This window comes from Cataglyphis hispanica, chromosome 5 (genome assembly GCF_021464435.1).
Source record: "Cataglyphis hispanica isolate Lineage 1 chromosome 5, ULB_Chis1_1.0, whole genome shotgun sequence".
Taxonomy (NCBI): domain Eukaryota; kingdom Metazoa; phylum Arthropoda; class Insecta; order Hymenoptera; family Formicidae; genus Cataglyphis; species Cataglyphis hispanica.
Window position 1 is genome coordinate 9,315,345 of NC_065958.1, and position 20,496 is coordinate 9,335,840.

General features: G+C 26.2%; 1 protein-coding gene and 1 long non-coding RNA gene across 5 annotated transcripts; both read right to left on the reverse strand.

The window, feature by feature from the left end:
* Positions 1–1,715: 1,715 nt before the first annotated feature.
* On the reverse strand, positions 1,716–15,506 carry LOC126849649 (epidermal growth factor receptor substrate 15-like 1). 3 transcript variants are annotated; one of them, XM_050591673.1, is made up of 14 exons: positions 15,106–15,496; positions 14,624–14,668; positions 14,300–14,533; positions 13,958–14,230; positions 13,438–13,653; positions 13,184–13,344; positions 12,942–13,101; positions 8,840–9,085; positions 8,222–8,284; positions 7,320–7,663; positions 7,022–7,211; positions 6,798–6,923; positions 6,384–6,695; positions 1,716–3,829 (listed from the first exon to the last, which is right to left on the reverse strand). In XM_050591673.1, the coding sequence occupies exons 1-14, from the start codon at positions 15,130–15,132 to the stop codon at positions 3,110–3,112; spliced, it is 3,117 nt and encodes a 1,038-aa protein (XP_050447630.1). In that variant the 5' UTR covers positions 15,133–15,496; the 3' UTR covers positions 1,716–3,109. The 3 variants fall into 3 exon arrangements, with proteins under 3 accessions (XP_050447630.1, XP_050447631.1, XP_050447632.1); XM_050591674.1 differs by having other exon boundaries at positions 3,639–3,825; positions 15,106–15,506; XM_050591675.1 differs by having other exon boundaries at positions 3,726–3,866; positions 15,106–15,506.
* A 1,636-nt stretch (positions 15,507–17,142) lies between these two features.
* Positions 17,143–20,121, reverse strand: LOC126849652 (uncharacterized). Of its 2 annotated transcripts, XR_007687421.1 has the most exons (5): positions 19,962–20,121; positions 19,662–19,880; positions 19,457–19,579; positions 19,120–19,387; positions 17,143–17,766 (listed from the first exon to the last, which is right to left on the reverse strand). It is a non-coding gene; the product is annotated as an uncharacterized LOC126849652 (long non-coding RNA). The 2 variants fall into 2 exon arrangements; XR_007687420.1 differs by lacking the exon at positions 17,143–17,766 and having other exon boundaries at positions 17,798–19,387.
* Positions 20,122–20,496: the final 375 nt, after the last annotated feature.

Sequence of the window (20,496 nt, forward strand, 5' to 3'; positions counted from 1 at the left end):
TATATCTGTAAAATTAATTTATAAGTAATGATATAAAGTTAATAAGCTAGGGAACATAAATCGTGTGAATTTAGATTAATTCAGATCAGCGCATAAAAGTCAACGTGTAATTTTTTGTAAATATATTCATAAATTATATATATATATATATATATATATATATATATATCCATAATAGAGAAAAATAATTATTAATTTATTTATTATATTAATTGTTACTAATTATATTATAATTATATATATGAAATTTTTGCACCGTTTTTAGAAAAAATAAAATTTGAGAAAGTGAAAAAAATCGCCTATATACATATAAATAAATCACATATAAATATATGACACATATGAGCATTATTTTTGGACTTTTACAAGTTTTACTGTTTTTAAAAAAAAAGATGCAAAAATTATTCTTATAATTATTTTGCAATTATACTTTTTTTCTGTATATATTATACAAGAAAAAGAAAACATATATCTGGATATATATTTTATATGCAATTTTATATATTTATATTTGATTATATATAGATTTTTTTTCAGAACAGAGTTTTCACGTATCTTAGATAAAGTTAAAGTTTAAGCTTTTTTTTAAGATTCAAAATTATTGAGTATAGAATATATATATATATATATATATATATATATATATATATATATATATATTATTATATATATATATATATATATATATATATATATATATAACTTTTATACACACACAAGATGTAACAAATCAATATATTTTGTAGGATTATAGAGAAAGCTCTAATAATCATTTTAGAAGCAGAATTAAAAATTATCTCTAAGAAGAAATTTTCTTGTGATTCAAAAGATTTTAAAATTCATAAATCACGCACGTGCACTATTACTCTTATATAGGAAATAGATTTTAAAATATACTTGTCCAAATTAAATGTTTATTTTTTATGTAATTGTCTCAAATTGATAAAAATAAATTTTATTTTTAGAATTACATTTATTTATTTCACCACTTTAAGTAAATACCATAATTTAAATTTTTTTACTATATATATGTATATTGTTAATTTATTTTCCGTTATTTCGAGGCGTACTCTTCGAAATGTATAAAAATAAACATTTTATTTCAATTTATGTATTAGATGTATTTTGTATTGAACATAAGATTATATTACGTAAAATGTTTAAGCATTAGATTACGGTTGAAAATATATTCCATAGAGAATACTAGCGATGAAACAATTTAATTAGCGATCGCTACTAGTATATATAAATACAACAGATTATTTTCAATAAAATATAATGAGTTTTTACTACATCTTTATAACTCTGTATGTTCGTTCAAACGTGTCATCGATTTTAATGAATTACTTCTGCATTATTACATTATAGAAATCTACATGTGCAAGTATTTATGTTATGTGCGATTATTTCGATCTAAACATAAATGAAGCATAAGTGTGTCACGATTATATATTATATATATTATGTATCACACACATATCATTTTCACCTTATATTATATATATATATTCTTAGATTAATATATGTATGAGAATAATATGTTTATTAGTGAGCGCTGTTGCTGCATATCACGAGAGTGATAAAGCTATAAAACCAAATAAAACATATGATAGTCAGAAAATTTGCTCAATGAATTAATAATTTTCCACGAGAACTTGCTTAGCCCATATCGAACGATGTTACTTACGTGTGTGTATATAAACTAAAATAAAACGTTTTTAAAAGTATTATACATTTATTTTGGTGAAATCTTAAGGCAACTTATAATATTGTATTATATATGTATAGTATAAGTAACGAGTATCTATAGTACATACACATACTCATGTACACACATACATATGTTATAACAGCTAAAGACGAAGTAAAAATAAAAACACAACAAATATAGGCGAACCTGAATAAAGACTCACGTAATATTGATATATTGGCATAAGTTCGCTTTTGCACTGGTATTATTAATGATATCTTATAATAGAATATATCTCCTTGCATATACAGTGTATATACTATCTTATAAGTAAACAATTATGACATGATAATAGAAACTTACATAATAAGAATTATCGCGATTTAATATATCGTAATGATAATATATACACATAATGATCATATAAAATATAATGTCGTTGTCGAAATTATACGATACTACAACATAGTCAAGATAGACGTTATTTATTTTTTTTGTGTTTGGTTTCCAAGTTTTATCAAATAAAGCCCGTTTCACCAAGCACACGGAACACACACGTCTGAACACTATATTCTTTGGAACTTATATATCCTAGAAAATCAAAAATTGAATAGACGCATTGTCGCAAATATTACTTTGATATTTTATTTATCGACAATGTATATTTATTCATCTTTTTCTTTTTCTTTGCACGAAGTTATAACTGATATATTGTGGTAAAGTGGCTTAAATTTTTATATGTAAATGATTGTGTAATTAACAATGAATATATTGTTTGAAATCTTATAATATACATTTTCGATTATTATATAGATGTTTATATATTGAGAATGCGCATTTAATTGATATATTATCGTTTACCTATAATTGAATAACTTGTACAACATAAATTTCCTATATATTATACTTTATTTATTATATTATCTATTATATTATCTATTATCGTTCATATAGTTATAGTTATGATTTTAATATATATAACAGCATAATGCGCACTTGAATCAATAATGTTCACAACAAACGTTAAATAAAACTCGTAATGTAAATTATAGATTATTATTGAAATAAAAAAAAGGAATAAAAAATAAAAGAAATCGAAAAAACAAAATAAATCTAGATCTTGTGAATGATTACTCTTAAAAATATTGGAAAATTTTATAATGAATTATACTTCAAAATCAAAAACAAACTATAGCAACATCCACAATAATTTTTCTTCCTTTGGATAATTTTGAATGTTTGTATCCGACGTTATTGTCATGATAATGCATCTACATTTCGCTTCTATATGTGGTGCTAATAGACGACAGTGCAAGCTTAAACAATGTTTTTATTACGAGAGATGTAAAATTTTATCATGCAATTCAACGAATTTTTTACGGTGATAACAATATAAAGAAATAGCGTATCGATCAAACTTCAAACATTCTCCGATTTCCCTTGTCGACTCAGTTCGATGGCTAGAGCTAATTCGGCGTCTTCCTTTTCTTTAAATCTAAGCCTTTCTTCTTCTGATATTATACTTTGTTTCTCCGCCCAAGCTAATTGCTCCTCTTCCGATAAATTGGTTACGTTATTACCGTTCCATATCTTGCTGAAATTATTCGCGAGCTTCTCGTCGTTATAAATATTATACTTCGAAGTCTGTGCTAGGTCTAATTCGTGCCTCGTAATAGTTTTCGCGTTTTTAATCGAAAATGCGTCATCGAGATCGATTGTTCTCGTTTTGACTTTAGTAAATGAGTCATTTTCGATGCTTCTAATGTTTCTGTTATCGGCAGAGAATGCTTTTCCAAAGTCGACATCAAATTTATTCATACTGCTCTTCTCGACTTTTGTTTTAACGTGTGGAAAAGTGCTCGTGAAATCATTGTCGAAGCCTTTGATCGATGCATTTTTATCCAAAAAAGTGGGCGTTGTCCCGAAGTCGAAAAGATCCATTTTGTCTATCCCGCTGCTTTTATTCGCATTCAAGTCCTCTGTCTCATCCGCAAACGGGTCCGTTATATTGAAGGGGTCCTCGTAACGATAGTCCCGGAAAGGATCCTCCGTGAAATCTGATAGCTTCAGTTGTCCCGATACTACGTGCGCTTTATTTGTCGGTCTCGATGGTGCAGTCCGATTAGGCGCTGGTTCTGGCTGAAGCAGGTTTTTGTCACTGGTCAGTTTTGTTTTACTGAAAAGGTAGAAGAAAATAACGCGGATACCGCCGACCATCCTTTGGCTCCTGGCTGGATTAGATTATTCTTGCATAAAGCTGCAAATTTTACATAATGTTCGAATCGCGTATTAGAAAATGATTCTGACAAGGCAAGGAACCTTGCAAATCGTTATCCATTCATGCGATTCGAATATCTTCTACATAAGTTAAAAATAATAAAAATTATATTTTTAAGACATTAACATAAATAAACTTGGGATATCCTATATAAATAGAGAGAGATAAAAAGAAAAGTAATAAAAAATTAATTAATATAGAGCCAATGTGTGTGCTTCAGAAGACAGCTCAATGGTAGATAAACTCAAAATTGTGCAGCTGCTACCTAAATGTAAAATAAAATTAAATATAATTAGTACATTGATAAATATAGTAAAAAAAAGCTCAAAACTAGAACAACATTAGAAAAGAGTTTTACTATTAATACAGTTATACATATAACTGCATTTTGTGATACTAAGTTGTTCGAACGAATACTGCTAGTTATGATTTTTTTTTTGTTATTCAATTTATATAAGTATTCGTATAGCATATGATCGTAATTCAAGTCTGTTACAAAAAGAAGCCAATTTTTACTGATAATTAAAAAGCAAAAAATTCAAAACAATAATTGCCACGTTTTCTCATTATTTCAAATTAAAATTACATATTCAGTTACATAACTGAATTACTATTCTAACACCAGTTTCATAACTATTCTAATTAAAAATAATTTTATTTGTTTCTTTTACATTTATTTCTAATGTTATTGTTATATTTATGTTACTTTACAAAGAATTTATAAGTTGTAATATAAGAAAAGAAAGCAAACTGTCCACTCTTATTAATATAAATAATAAATTAAATATTAAATAAATATTAAATATTCTCTGTGCGAATATTAACATGCATGGAAATGTAATTATTAATCTTTCAATTCGTTCAAATCAAAATAGAAGAAAACAAAATAAAAATGACAATATATAACATATAATTAAATAAAAATATACTAAAATTAAAAATATAAATATTTTATCTAAAAATTTTTATATTTTTAATTTAATGTATATACAGACTGATCCGTAATTCGTGGGACCGGCTAATATATATATATATATATATATATATTTAAAGTTTAATATATTTAAACTTAATAAAATTATTAATTAATTTAATTTTTAATGTAAAAAAAATATTGTTAGATTTATTAAATTAATATAAATATAGATTAGGATAAAAGAATTAAAGATTATTAAAATAAAAATTAAGTGTAGATTAGAATTAAAAATAAAAATATAAATTCTTAATATATATATATATATATATATATATATATATATATATATTAGTATCTCATATATAAATGACAAATTCCGCAATATATATATATATATATATGTTTGAATTTAATTTATACATATGCACATAGAATGCTTATTATAATTTATGTAGATTTGTCTACACGTTTTCCTTGCCTACATATTTTTAATATAAATAAAATATTTTTATTTCTTTTAGTATTTTGAAAATCCAACAATGTTAAATAAAATAAGTGAAAATAAAAGAGAAGAAAAACAAAAAAGGAGGAAAAAAAATTAAAAATTAGTAAATATATTAATATTCTGTTGTTCAGTTAATGTATGTTATAATATATTCTAAAATTTAAATGTTTTATTTAGAAAATTAATTAATGGAATTCATACAAAGATCTTGTTAAAGTGTTATACAATAATTTATTTTATATTTATTATATATGCATCTATGTATAAATATATGTATAAGCTATATTTTTAAATTTATATTGCGGAATTTGTTTGTCATTTATGTTATATATAAGATACTAATTAATTCGGACTGGTAAATACATAGCAATATTTTTTGATAAAAAATAAATTTAAAAGTTTTGTTAAACATCATAGAAAAAGTTGATTTTTTTCTATGATGTTTAACAAAAAAGAAATTACTAAAAAGATCTAAAGCAGATCCAATAAACATACGCACGTTCATACACACATGCACACACGCAGAATGTCATTATTTAATTATTAAATACATTTTATTTGAAAATTGTTTGTTAAGCACCACAGAAAAAATGGTTTGGAATTTTTCGACTAATTTTTCATTAAGGAATATCGTTATATACTTAGTAAATGTAAATTAATTAATTCATTTATTTAATTCGCATCTTATATCCAATCTTGTATGCAATTAATTAACTCACATCTTGTATATAAAACTTATATATTAATATTAAAAAAATATACTAAAAATAATAAAATGGTATAAGTGCTTAGTAATATCCCAAATATAATAGAAATACTTTATATATATATATATATATATATATATATATATATATATATATATATATATAAAACGTATATTGAAACAATTATTAAAAAATATACTATTTCGAAAAATATGACTAAAAAGATTACAACATACACAGAAATTATAAAAAAAAATCTGTTTAAAAACAAGACACTAGATACATACCTTAGAATCAAAATTGGCGAAATCAGCAAATCCAGTGGAAGATGTGAAACTATTATTGTTATCGATCGTCGTTTGTTGAACGCTAAACGGATCCGAATTTGCATTCGCGAATGGATCCGGTGTGGGTGAAGGCGTTGGAGGGGCCGGTGCGGCTCTTAATGGACCAGTGGGACCTTGACTCGGTCGTGGTGGAGCTGGTCTTGGTGGTGGTTGTTTCGCCTTTTTTGGTGGTAGAGCAGGACTAGGGCTTTCAGGACGCGGTGGAGCGTGAAGATTTGCAAAAGGATCATCACCGAATGGATCCTTCGTGTTCTTAATAAAAAATTATATCAGCATCTTATTTGTTTGTCGCGATAAAGTAAAAAACATATGTGTAAAATATGTTCATATAAATAGTATAAAAATTTTACATACCGATGTAGTAAGTGTAGACATTTTATTTTCGACTCGCTTTCCGTTATCAAACGGATCAAAGGGATCCTGCTTTGTTGCTGTACCGGTATTGTCAAACGCAGTAAAAGGATCTGTTGTAAAATTAGCCTATAGAGATTTTTTTATTAGTAACTCTTTATTAGTAACACTTAAGATGGAAAGATAAATATTATGAATGTATAAATATCAATTAAAGGAAAACTCACATTAGACGGCTGTACAGAGAATGCATTTTCAAACGGATCAGACACTGGTGTACTAAATGCTTCTTTGGCTTTATTCGTTGCAAAAAGATCTTGTTCTCCAAATCCATCTAAAGAAGCAGTTCCGGTTACATCAGAAAAAGTATCCGCTTTTGTTTCCTTTGTTTGTTCTGTATTTTTTGTTGTTTCAAACCTATTATTTTTTTTTAGATATATATGCAAAGATATTATTAAATTAAATTTTCATAGAAGCCTAATATTCTCAAGTAAATTAATATTTAAATGAAATGCAAATACGTACTCTATATCTTCGATCTCGGGTATAAATCGTAGACTAGTATCAGGTACAAGATCAGGATTTCCTGCGGCAAGTGCAGAATCGTAAAGTGCAATGACATCGCTCATTTGGCGTTGCTGCTCTTGCAGATGTGTGATCTTTGCTTTTGCTTGACTGATTTCTAATTGAATATCTTGTAATTTTTTTGTGAGCTCGTTAAGTTGGTCCCTGTTTTTATTCTGTTGTTGTTCCAATTGCTGTTCTTCTTGCCGAAGTCCTTCGAGTTCTTGTCTCTTAAGATTCAGTTCCTCCTCTTGAATTCTTAAAACTGATTCCTGTTCTTCAGCTTGTTGACGAAGTTTATCGACCTTATTAAACATAAGATTTAATTCATGAAAAATTTTAGGGTTTTCTTGTGTAAATTTAAAGTATGTATAATATATTTTAAAACTTGTAAGAATAATAATAATTTATTTTTAATTAATATGCTTTTGTATCTGTTATATTTATATGATCAAAATAAAAAAAAATAAAAAAAACTAAAAAAATAATAGATATATAAAAATATATTTATTTTATTTTTGTTATTTATATTATATTATTTATATTGTATATAAAAAAAGAGTGCAACAACAGTTCATGCATATCTGCAAAGCACTAATAATGCATTATTTATACATGTTTTGTATTATTACAGTAAAATTTTTTATGCATAAGATGAAAAATTATGTTTTATTTATTTTAATATAAATATAAAAAAAAACATATATGATGCATATCAGTAATATAAAGTAATCTCAAAAAAGTTATAAAAAAAAACAAAAAATATTTTTACCCAAATTTATTTCCTAAAAGATCACATATTCAACGTAAATTAAAAATATATTAAAATAATAATCCGCGATATGCTGTGATCTTTTATGTACCTTTTTCAGTTCTTCCTGTATCTTCTCTTCAATTTCACACAAATCCCTATCTACTTCAGTCTTCTACAAGCCAAAACATGAAACAAAATCATAAAAAAACGAAAAACGATACAAAATAATAAAATAATTAATGCCTTATGTTTTTCTCTATTATTTCTTTTCAAGTGTATCATTCAATTTAAAATTAATCATAATTATGTAAAATATGTATCGAGATTATTAACTCTTATTTATGTAAAACAATACTTGATTCACAATGAAAAATAATAAAATAATAGCAAAAAAATAATAATAAATTAAAATAAATGTTGACTTTCATTTTAATAGCTTCTGTAAGTATTGAGCACTTATGTAATGTAATTGTGTATTATTGTTTGTTGTTATATACACCAAAATATACTGGCGTAAAGTGAAAATACATATTTTCTATCTTTATTTGTAATTACTTTGTTATATTATTGTATTTATTGTAGATTGGTGTCATAAAAAATCGGAATTGTTTTGAAAAAGCGACGTATAAACAGCAACTGCATGTGCACTTCAAATAATTGTGTTTAAGAAGCAGCGCACATTCACTAAGCAAGCTATTAATTAATACATTACCGAATTGTTGTTTACCTGCGCTTTTAAATCATTTAATCTCTTCTGCGCCTCACCCTTTTGATTTCCAAGCTGTTTCAATGTTGCCGCTAGCGTGTCCAATTCACTTTGAAGGCTCTTAATTTCTCCTTTTTTTATTTTAATATCTGCTTCCTTTTGCGCTATATCCTGCTCCATGTTTTGTCTTTCACGAACAAGCTCTGCTATGTCTTTACTTATCATATCTAGCTCTGGATTTGAATAACCTGATATGTTATTGTTTTCCTGCAGTATAAACAAGTTGAAATATTAATATCTCTCTGAGTATTGTTGTAATATCTCCAATCATAAAATATAATATTTATATTTTAAAATCGTAATTTATATCATAAAAAATTAATATATGTCAAAGAAATTTTTGTAATTTGTAATTACAAAAATTTCTTATTATTTTTTAAATTCTATAAAAATTTCTATATTATTTTTTGAATTTTTTTGAAATTACAAATTACAAAAATTTCGATTAACTTAATTCAATTATAATATAAAGTATAAATCGTTAATTATAATAAATCATGAGTTGTTACTTAAAATGATAATTTTACATAGATAAATAAATATAATTTTATATAATTGGAAATAAGAAATCAGCTGAATGAAGAAAATTGGAAAAGCAAGAAAAAAAAGAATAAAGCCAAAAAAAATCTAGATAAAAATAGGAAGAGAAATTAAAATAAGTCTAAAGAGCCTATCAAAAATAAATCTAAAAGCCTATCAAAGCCAAAAGGTGAGAAATAAATATCTATCTATAATGTTATATATATTCTTAAATATTTCTTAAAAAAAAAGAAAAAAAAAAAAAAAACCGGGATCGATCTTTTATTCATACTTTATCAGCGAATAACTTCATAGTGGCTTTGTGAATAGTAATCATGAAGATATATAAGTTGTCTGTATTAGTTTGTTATTTAAGCAATGTATTATTTTGGCACATAAGTAATTATATACACATAAATAATTTCAATCTATTTATATCTATTTAATATCTATTTATATAATTTAGATAAAAATTTCCTCTAAATCTAGATGGTAACATATTTCTGAATATTGATGAATATGAATATCCAAGATCTAACAAAACTTTAATACAATTACATAAACAACAGTGGCTAAATTATTACAAGTGTTTGAAAGAAATGTATGCAGATATAGGACACGAGAAAATCATCTACCCGACTGCACTTATAGCATTAGAAGGAACATCCATAACGTGCGCTCAATAAAAATAATCAATAAAGATAATAGCTGAAATTCATAATAATAAGTAATTATGATAAAGTCTGTGCAATTTAATTTACAGTTTAAAATGTCAAATTTGCATTTCGCCTGCGGAAATGCATATGGTTGATTTAATAAAGTGGTATTTCAATAGCAGCGATACAAACGGTACTGTTAAAAATACGGTGCAAAATACTGAGCACACTTTCAATTCACCCGACAATCAAAATATCATCATGTATAATGTCAAAGTATAAATTCAAAACACATATGTATATATGATATACAAACACGACAGATCATATGTGAAAAATAGATCTTTTTTTAAGTTAGAACAAGCGGGAATTTATTGGTGTGAAATGGGAGATACCGTGGGACTAATTCACTATTTATATATCGATAGCGAGGTGGAAGACCTATATTCAAATGTAACATCTCATATGCCACAAGTGGCATCAATTAAAATGACGGATTATAAACTGAAGATTTACACTACTTGGACACTCTGGAGTCCCTGTTCTGTGTGCGATGCAGTTGGAATAAAGCTTCGATATGGTTACTGCACTATTTCCCTTTTAGAAACATCAGCAAACAAATATTTCAACGACAAAAGTACATTAATAATCGATAAGTATTGCAAAACGCGAAGGTAAATAAAAAGTAAAGTTTTTTTTTATATACGTTTTTTCTCGCCAATTTTACTTTAAGCTGAAGCATATGAGTGGAATCAAATATATGAAAACACAACTCAACAAATGACAAAAACAAATTCAAGTTCAAAAGTTCAATTAAAAACGGCATTATCATTATTTAAAAATAAATTACCATGTAAATCGAGTCTTGTGCCAAAACAAATACAATTAATGCCGATTATTAAGAACAGAAGTACCGAAATTATGAAACGATATTGCAAGGTATTTATATTAAACTGTATATTAAAGCTTCTGGTTCCTTGCTGTAACTGTATTGAATTGTGATGTTAAAAGAAAGAAATATCATATGAATTTTCTTCTTTGCATTATATATATATATATATATATATATATATATATATTGCAAAGAAAATTCATATGATATTTCTTATAAAGAAAAAGGAAAAAAAAATTTCTTTGTATGTCATCATTGCATGCATACAGTAATATAAATAAATAAAATATATCGAAAGTCGTTTTTTAAATTTTGAATAAATAAATATATAATTTTATTTGCACATGTGTATATTAATAAATGTAATTCAATTTACACACGTGTTATATATTTATTATATATTTACAACAAAATCTTTTATAACAATATTCTTTTGTCGATCAAAATTTAGGACTCTTATTAATTCATAAAGAGAAGAGGAAGAAATTTTTAATTCTCAAAATATTTCAGCAAATTATATCAATGATAAAAAATAGTATAAAAAAACTATTTTAATATAAAGAGAAAGAATAACATAATATGCAAGAAAAAATGTTTTCAATAAGGAATCAGAAACTTTAACAAGAATTCAATAAATGAGAAAAAAATAGATAATTATTTTTATGCAGAAAAAATGCCGAAAAAATATAATATTTGAAGTGCGTGATGAAAAAGGTAACGTTCTCGAAAGTGCGAATAATAGCGCTGGTATATATTCTATGATTCAAGGAATACCTCAATTATTACCATCAATCACACGTAATGTAATTTATGAAAAATATAATAAAAAAATCAAACTCGTCTGTCCAGGGTAACATAATACTTACAAAATTAACTGCAAAGACTATTTAATAATGGTAAAAATAAAAAACAATATAATTTTGTTAATACTTTAGAAATCTGAATGCAGATATTCCAATTGTTTGGAAGATTGGTAACAAATCAATTATTCCATCTCACATCAAACTTCAATCAAATGGAAGAATTCAAATTAATTCTCAACTTCATATATTATTTGAATCCTTAAAGTTTGAGGATTCAAATATATATAGGTAAATTAAATTTCCTTTGGACAAAAAAGAGTCAATTATGAATAATAATGCATAAATATTGTAGAAAAAATTATTTTCTAAAAATTAAATAATGTACAAGGCATATATTTTTTTTTAGTGCGATACCAAGTAATTAAAATAATCACAATTTAATAAACATGTTGTTTATTAAAAATAAAAATCTTCAATTTTGTAAAATTATTATAATCTAATTGTAATTTCTAGAAAAATTAATTTTTATAAAACTTATGCATTATTATTCATAGTTAGCTTTATTTGTCATAGGAAAATCTAAAATAGTGATCTTTATTTTATACAACCTCGATCAGTTTATCTAAATTCGAAATTTATTAGTCAAATCTGTAGACTGAATAGCATTTAAAAATTGTTTTTTTCTGTTAGTTGCTGGCAAAGTAATGAAATTGTTGGAATAATAAAATTGAATGTGATTGGAGAAATAGAAATCAAACTGAATTATCATGTTATTTTAATTGGCGCCATCTTCATAATTAGTGTACTTTTAATAATGTTGTGGAGAGCATTCAAAGGACGGATGCGATATACAATGCATTAGAATTTTGTAATGTTGTAAAATCACTCGCATCAATAATTTGTAAAATGTGCATATATACACATACAAACGGTACTGAATAATTTTCTGTAAATACAGTGAAACCTTGAAATAATGTACTGTATGAGACTCTAGTATAATTAGTCTATAACACTCATTACCATAAAATTCAAAAACATGGACCCTAACAGCAGTGCAAGACTTGCATAAATATGTCCTTTCTCATATGGAGGCTAGTTTAGCGTGAAACAAATGCTGACTATTATATCAAAGTGAATTATTTCAAGGTTCCACTGTACAACATATCATTAGTAGAATATTTGAATAAAGTTACCACAATAGTTTCTCCAACTTTTCTCATAGAAGGTGGGATCATCTCAGGAGTTAAACTTGGTGGAGGATCTATACCATTGAGTTTTTGCTTAATAAACCACATAGCTAAGGCAAATTGTTCCTTGTTCAGTTTACCATTTTGGCAAGTATCACATAAACTCCTAATTCAACATTGAACATATCTCTATTATGATCATCATTAGTAATTTTTAATAAATTTTTATAAGATTGCACTTTTCTCACCATATATGTGCTAATACAGAATGCGGAAGTCCACTTTGTAGGAAGACATCTTTGATTTCTGTACCAGAGACAAATCCATCTCTATCCAGATCAGCTTGTGAAAACAGTTTCTCCGCGATTACTTGATCCTCAACAGAAACGACCCATTGTTGCACGCCTGCCTGTAAATATATAAAACACGAACAACTTTTGATAATGTGGAAATGTTATGGAAGTGTTATTAGTTTTTTAATTACAGTCCAAGAGATAAATACTTTTACGTCTAATCCAGTCAAGCTCTTTACAGCCGTCATATTTGGAAAAGGTGGAATTGGTGGTGGTTGCGATGGTGATACTGCAGCTATGTTCATTGGTATAGGAGATTTAGTCTTAGGAATCATGTCTTTTCTTTTACCAGGTGGCATTAATTCTGGTGGTAGTACATTTGGTATCGCATATTTTTCTAATGCTTTATATACAAGATGCATGGCCTATGTAATAATAATCAGAATTATAAAGTTATATATTTATGTATATTATAAAAAATAAATAATATATCAGCAATATTTATCTCCTAAAGTACATCTCAATGCAAAAGTATAATTCTGTACAAAAAGTATGTTTCAATGTACAAAGAATAAATATTCAATATATATTGTCACTATTATTTAAATAAATTATATTTTTTAAACTAATATTGCAGCAATAAAATTTCGCAAAAGTTATTTAATTTACATATAAAAAATAATTAACTTTATATATGTATGTGTGTATATTATATTGATATATACTTACAACTACAAATTCATGTCTATCCAGCATACCATCCTTGTCCATATCTGCTAAATCCCAAATTTTTCCAAGAGTATCTAAAGGAAGTTTGCTATCCATAAGAACACCTTTTACTTTATTTCCAGATATATATCCATTGGATGGCTGTAAGCTATCAAAAAGTTGATCATATTTTGCTCGCTCTGTAGGATTAATTGACCAATCTCCATTATTAATAGATGTTATTACTGGCAGAGCATTAGTAATAGGCTTCTGTGGAATAACTGGAATATCTCCCTGATAAAAAGATATACGATGTAAGGTTTGTTCCAGTTAAATAAATATATAACACATAGATAAATTTACCATTTTTGGTGGTGGCAATTCAATACTCAAATTAGACATATTTAAGTCTTTTCCTGCCTGAGCTAATGCACATAGTTTCAAAGCGACAAAGAGCCCAGACTTATCTAAGAAACCACGCGATTGTGGATCAGCCATATCCCATATTTTACTTAGAATAACATCACTCAGCTGGGATTTCTTAAGAAATCTCGCAGCATCCATTGCTTCAATTTGTCCATATCCATTTGGATCGACCTAGAAACAATAGATGGCATTTTTTATTTACACGTTACTGCTTATATACCTTACAAAAGTATTCGCTCTCTTTCTATAGGCAATATATACCTGATTATAATAAGCTTCATAGATCGCGCTATGGCTTCCAGCTACCTATAAAAGAACAATATTCATATTCAGTAATAATTCGAATTTCTTATACAAGATAAAGCAATGATAATAAATATAAATAATAAATAACATGCAAATAATTCAACGAGAATAATCAGTGAAAGAAGTGACAAGAAATTTATCAATATTATTTTTATCGAATATATGGTCGATAAATTATCAAAAATAGTAGAATATTTTATTTGACGCAAGTTAATTTATCGGAGATATATGTAAAATGATACTCCGCCATCGAATCAGAATACTTCGAACTAGACTGTTCGAGGCATTATCTTGATGAAAGAAACGAAAATTCAACGACAAGGACAATGATTTGGCGCGGATTGCAATAAAATTTCATGAAAAGAAACTCTCTCGATGTGTGCGAGTCAATGTATCAACTGTTATATCCTCATAAAATCGTTAAAATTGCAATGTACCTGCGTAGGTGACGGCAGGGCGGCCATGCTTGCATTAAATACTGGCTTAACCAATCAGACCCTCAATCGATAGCATATGATTTTAACTATTTCGTTAAGCGACGGATGTATTTTAATATCATCGATATTTCGAATTATTATTATTATTATTATCACGCCTCCTTATCATGGGCTCGTAACTGACGTTTCGCACGACGTGACGGATGAAGAGGAAATTGTCACGAGGAAATATTTTATAAAATGTACACGTAAAAAAATTTCTACTTGTCCAAAAGAATCTCTTAAACCGTACCCGCCTACCGTGTAAGATATGCACCACTCCGTTCAACACTATTTTCGCTTCGGAACATTTGACGGACCGATTAAGATCCAGAAGAATCTTCCGCTTCGAAGCGATAATAACGTCAAGCGGAACAATATTATTGACTATCTTTTTTTTATTGCATCACCGATCTCTACAAACATAGAGATATGTGAAATAAACCGGCCTTTGCCTCTGACACAGCGCGGCGAATCGCGAACATGTGATGCGCAGAGCTCGATGCGTCTTCCTTTTTATTGGTCGAAATAAAGTTTGGAAAAACATGGCGGAAACAATAGAAAATGTTTTGGGAAGCATAATAATTTCAAAGAAAGTAAAAAAAATTTATATTTAAATACTTCATATTTATTTAAATATAAAACAAACATTACACAATATAAACATTTTGTACTTTTTATACATTTTAAATTAAAAATTAAAGAAAATAAAAAAATTGATTTGAATAAAGCAACAAAAATATAATAATATTAAATAATAATATAATAATACTTTATAATAATATAATATAATATAACTTAATAATAATATAATAATATTATCATTAAAAAAATAAACTTTTAAATTAAAATTAAATATAAAAATTTAAATAATAAATATTAAAATAATAAAATAATATTTAATATTTTATTATATTTAATTTTATTTAATATTTAATTTAATATTTAATTTAATTTAAATATTAAAATTAATTATTTTAATAAACTTTTTATTTTTTTAATTTGTAGTAAAAGATTTTATTTCATAAACACAATTGTACACTACATTCAACTACACTTTATGTACACATCGCCGCCATGTTTTTCAAAAACTTATCGAGTGGCCGGATTCTATGTATAGCGACTTTAGTTTCACATTATCGATTAATGACGTCGTTGCATTGATTCTGCCAATAAAAGACTTGAATTCATAGTAAAATATAGTGATTAATTGATTCAAGGGTTGGATTTAACTCGTTTATCCGAAAACGACTTATGATTTGAAATTTCAATATAAAAATGACGATAACTCGAAAAGAATTTTTGGACCTATATTTATACCAACTTTTTCCCTCGTTTTTGGATTTCCAATCACTTTCGAACAATTGACTTTCACTTTTGAAATACTCGGTATATACAGAGTGTTCGAATCTGTCCACGCTGATATCTCAGAAACTATCAAAACTAGATGAAAAATTTAAAAAGCCTCTTCAATTTATTGGGGGGAGGGGATTACTTCAAAATAATTACTAGTATTGAACCGTATTCGCTTTAGATCTCGGAGGAAGGAGAAAGGGTAGTCAAATTTTTCAAATTGGAAATTCTTACAAAAATAATATAAAATTTTATTTTTATTCTTTTTTCAAAAAATTGTTCTGTACCGAAAAACTTTCGATCCTATTGATTACGAATATTGTAATAATGATGTAATTTTCTTTGTATTTTGATATGAAAAAATAAAATAGATATCAGTTTCTTTAAAGCTTTAAAGCGATTTAAATTGTCGTTGAATTATTGTTGCATCCACCAAATCGTCGAATAGAAACAAAAAACATTTCTATATGGTCTTGCAACAACTTGTATGTTAATAGAAATGTTATGTGCTTTTCTGCAAGCAATTTTTCACCTAATAGAAGAGCACTTTTCAAACGTATAATTAATCCTAAAAAAACCTGTTTTATTTTTTGTTTCAAGTATAGGTTGATTATTTATTTTTAATGATTTGATGTATTTAATAAATTTCTCAGTATTCATTTTAATATTTTTCAAATTTTCTACACAAATCGCTCGTAGAGTATATTTTTTTGTTAAAATATTCCTTGAATTTAACAAGTCAAAAATATTATTTATTATTTGACAAAATTCTGCTGTTGGTGTTGCACCTTGAAATTCTGGAAACTTAAAATTTTCTTCACAACTTTTAAAAGCATTAGCAACACTAGAACTGAAAATCTGAGCAGCTAGTTTATTCACTTTCATTTTTTCATTTTTAAAATCGATATGTCTACGTCTAATTTTAATAGTTGCCAGATGAAGTCCTTCTTGTTCTTGTCTTTCTATGAGCAAAATTATTAAATAGTCAGTTAATAATTTTTTTGTTTATATCTGTATACATCCTTTTGCAGCCAATGTATCTCTCACTAATTTTAACATGTGGCAAGCATCTAACATGACAGTGATGGGATCTAGGGTTACGGATTGCTCAAAATAAATTTTTAGATTTTTAGATGTTGTGATGTTGGTCCAGCTCTTGAATCATGGAAATATTCGTAGAGGCACCATCAAAAGTTGTATTATAAATTAAAATTCTATGATTGTGTGTAATATGTAATATATCACTCAATATATAACTTTTTTCTTTGCCTGTTAAGGTATGGATAAAATAAATATGCAATAACAATTTTGAAATATATATTAATGTCTACTAGCATAAAAACAAAAACATTAGTTGCTTCAATATCATTTTTAATATGATTGTCATCATCAATCTTGTTTCCAACATCAATAAATCCGTGTCATTGCTTTCCATCAAATTCCACGTTTTCTAATTGCCATTTCATCACGCGTTAATAAAAAATATTAATATAATTTCTTATTATCAGTTTCAGCTTTTTGACATAAATCTGACATATACATTTTATACATATATTTATTTTAATTCAATATTTACTTTTATTTATAATTATTTGCAGTTTTCCAAATAATCATCAAATTAATTTTTTCATTTATATATATTTACACAGTATACACGAATATTCTAAGGAATTATTAATATTTACCATAAAATTTTAATATCTAATATATATATATATATATATATATTCTATCTTTTAATTATACAGTAATAAACAAATTATAAAAATTTAAATGTTTTTGATCTTTTTTCCTTTACAGAAAACATGTTCTTTTTATTCTTTTTATTCGCCGACCGCATTAATGGACCAGAAATTTCTATTGCTTCAATGCAGCAATAGAAATTTCTGGTCCATTATTAGCAGAATTTAACCACTTTCTGATTGTTCTTTGGTGGCATAAAACACTCATAAATGTTTTTCTTACATATTCGTATGCGTATATGCGTATATATTAGATATTAAAATTTTATGGTAAATATTAATAATTCCTTAGAATATTCGTGTATACTGTGTAAATATATATAAATGAAAAAAATTAATTTGATGATTATTTGGAAAACTACAAATAACTACAAATAAAAGTAAATATTGAATTAAAATAAATATATGTACAAAATGTATATGTACGTATGTAGTTTATCAATATATATAAATTGTATACATGTATCTAAATTATTTACAATTCTTGTCCTTTTATATTTAGTCACAGTCTGTTATTATATTTAAAATCATTTTAAGTATTATCTTAAGATGTCATGGGGTCTGTTCGTTTTAGCTGAACTGGCTGCACTAATTCAGAATTTACCTTTTTCTTCCATATTGGAAAGAAAAAGATAAACTTTGAACTAGTGCAGCCAGTTCAGCTAAAACAAACAGACCCATGATCAATCAAAAAGCCATTAGTATCTTCAGACAAAGATGATGATGACAATGACTTAAGACATTTAAAATTGTCTTTTTTAAATGTAAAAAACGTACTATAAATATTGCTATAAATTTTAAGAGTGAATAGTATCTCAAGAGTATAACTCTACAGTGCCTAAAATTATCAGTCAACTTCTTGTTGTTTTTTTTTACTTACAATCAATATATTGGAAACTGAATCCATCAACAACTTTTTTTTTCTTTAAATTAAAAATGATGTCTTGGAACTTTTAAACTTCCATAAGCAGGCGTTCATTCTTTTGTCCTAATAATAGATTTTCTTTTTTCATTCCATTGAATGCAATCAAAAATCGATTCCACGCGATTTCATTTGTAAAATCTTCTCTTCTAAAAATACCAAAATTCTTTAAGTAACAGCGTATTTTTTTTGAACACTGGATTCATCATAATTGAAGTCATTTTTCCTATAAAAAAATATTAGCATAATATTATAATTAAAAAAAGATTATTGAACAAGCTAATATATTTATTACCTTTTCAAACATTTCATAGTTGTAGCTTCATTATCAGCTCTTGATACACTTGCAATCTGACTATTATCAATACCATCATTAATATTTTCTACTGTCTCTTTATGAGAAGAATCTTGGAAATTTCTAAACAATATAAAAATCATAGTTTTTAAAACAATAGAAAGGAAAATTTTTATATTTTGTAATGCTAAAATTGGATACTTACATTGGATTATTTTCATTGGATTTTATACGTGTGTCCAATTCAATATTTAATTGCGGAATAGCCCCTTTCTTTAAAATTGGCCTGTCACATAATTTACGATAATCTTCAGGTTTAAAATGTTTATTGCAAACGGAAAGAGATGTAGAATATTTTTCTTTAGTATTAATTTTCTTTAATATTTTTAACCATTTTTCTCTTATGTCTGGATCCTTTGGCAAACTAGAAAAGTAAATATTGAATAAGAGACAAAGAATGTGAACCTAATCTAACATAAACACTTTAATTATAATAATTTTGTACCTATGCAAAATAATATCTGACTTCCATGATTTTGTTACTTTGCACACACAACAAATGTTTACTATTTTGCTTCAAATAGCGTATTCGATTTGTTGACTCTACCCGACTCTGAATCGAGTCGAGTCAGATCTCAAGTTCGATTTGTAATTCAATGACTCTAAACTATCATGGCGGAAAGCGGTTTATGATTGGTTTCCTGATTCATAACTTCCATCAGAGTTTTTAATATTATTATTTATCATATTTTCATTATTACTACTTATTCTTCTTTTTATTTTATATAATATAAACTTATATTTCTATGATGATGATAATCATAGTTTAGAGTCATTGAGTTTCAAATCGAACTTGAGATCTGACTCGACTCGACCTAGGATGCGTTCCATTTCACGCATTGAGCGCATAGATCGCTTGAAAATCTATAGTTCACGTGACATATATTATAGATTTCGAAGCGATCTATGCGCTCTATGCATAAAACGGAACGCAACCCTAGAGTCGGGTAGAGTCAACAAATCGAATACGCTATGAGTTT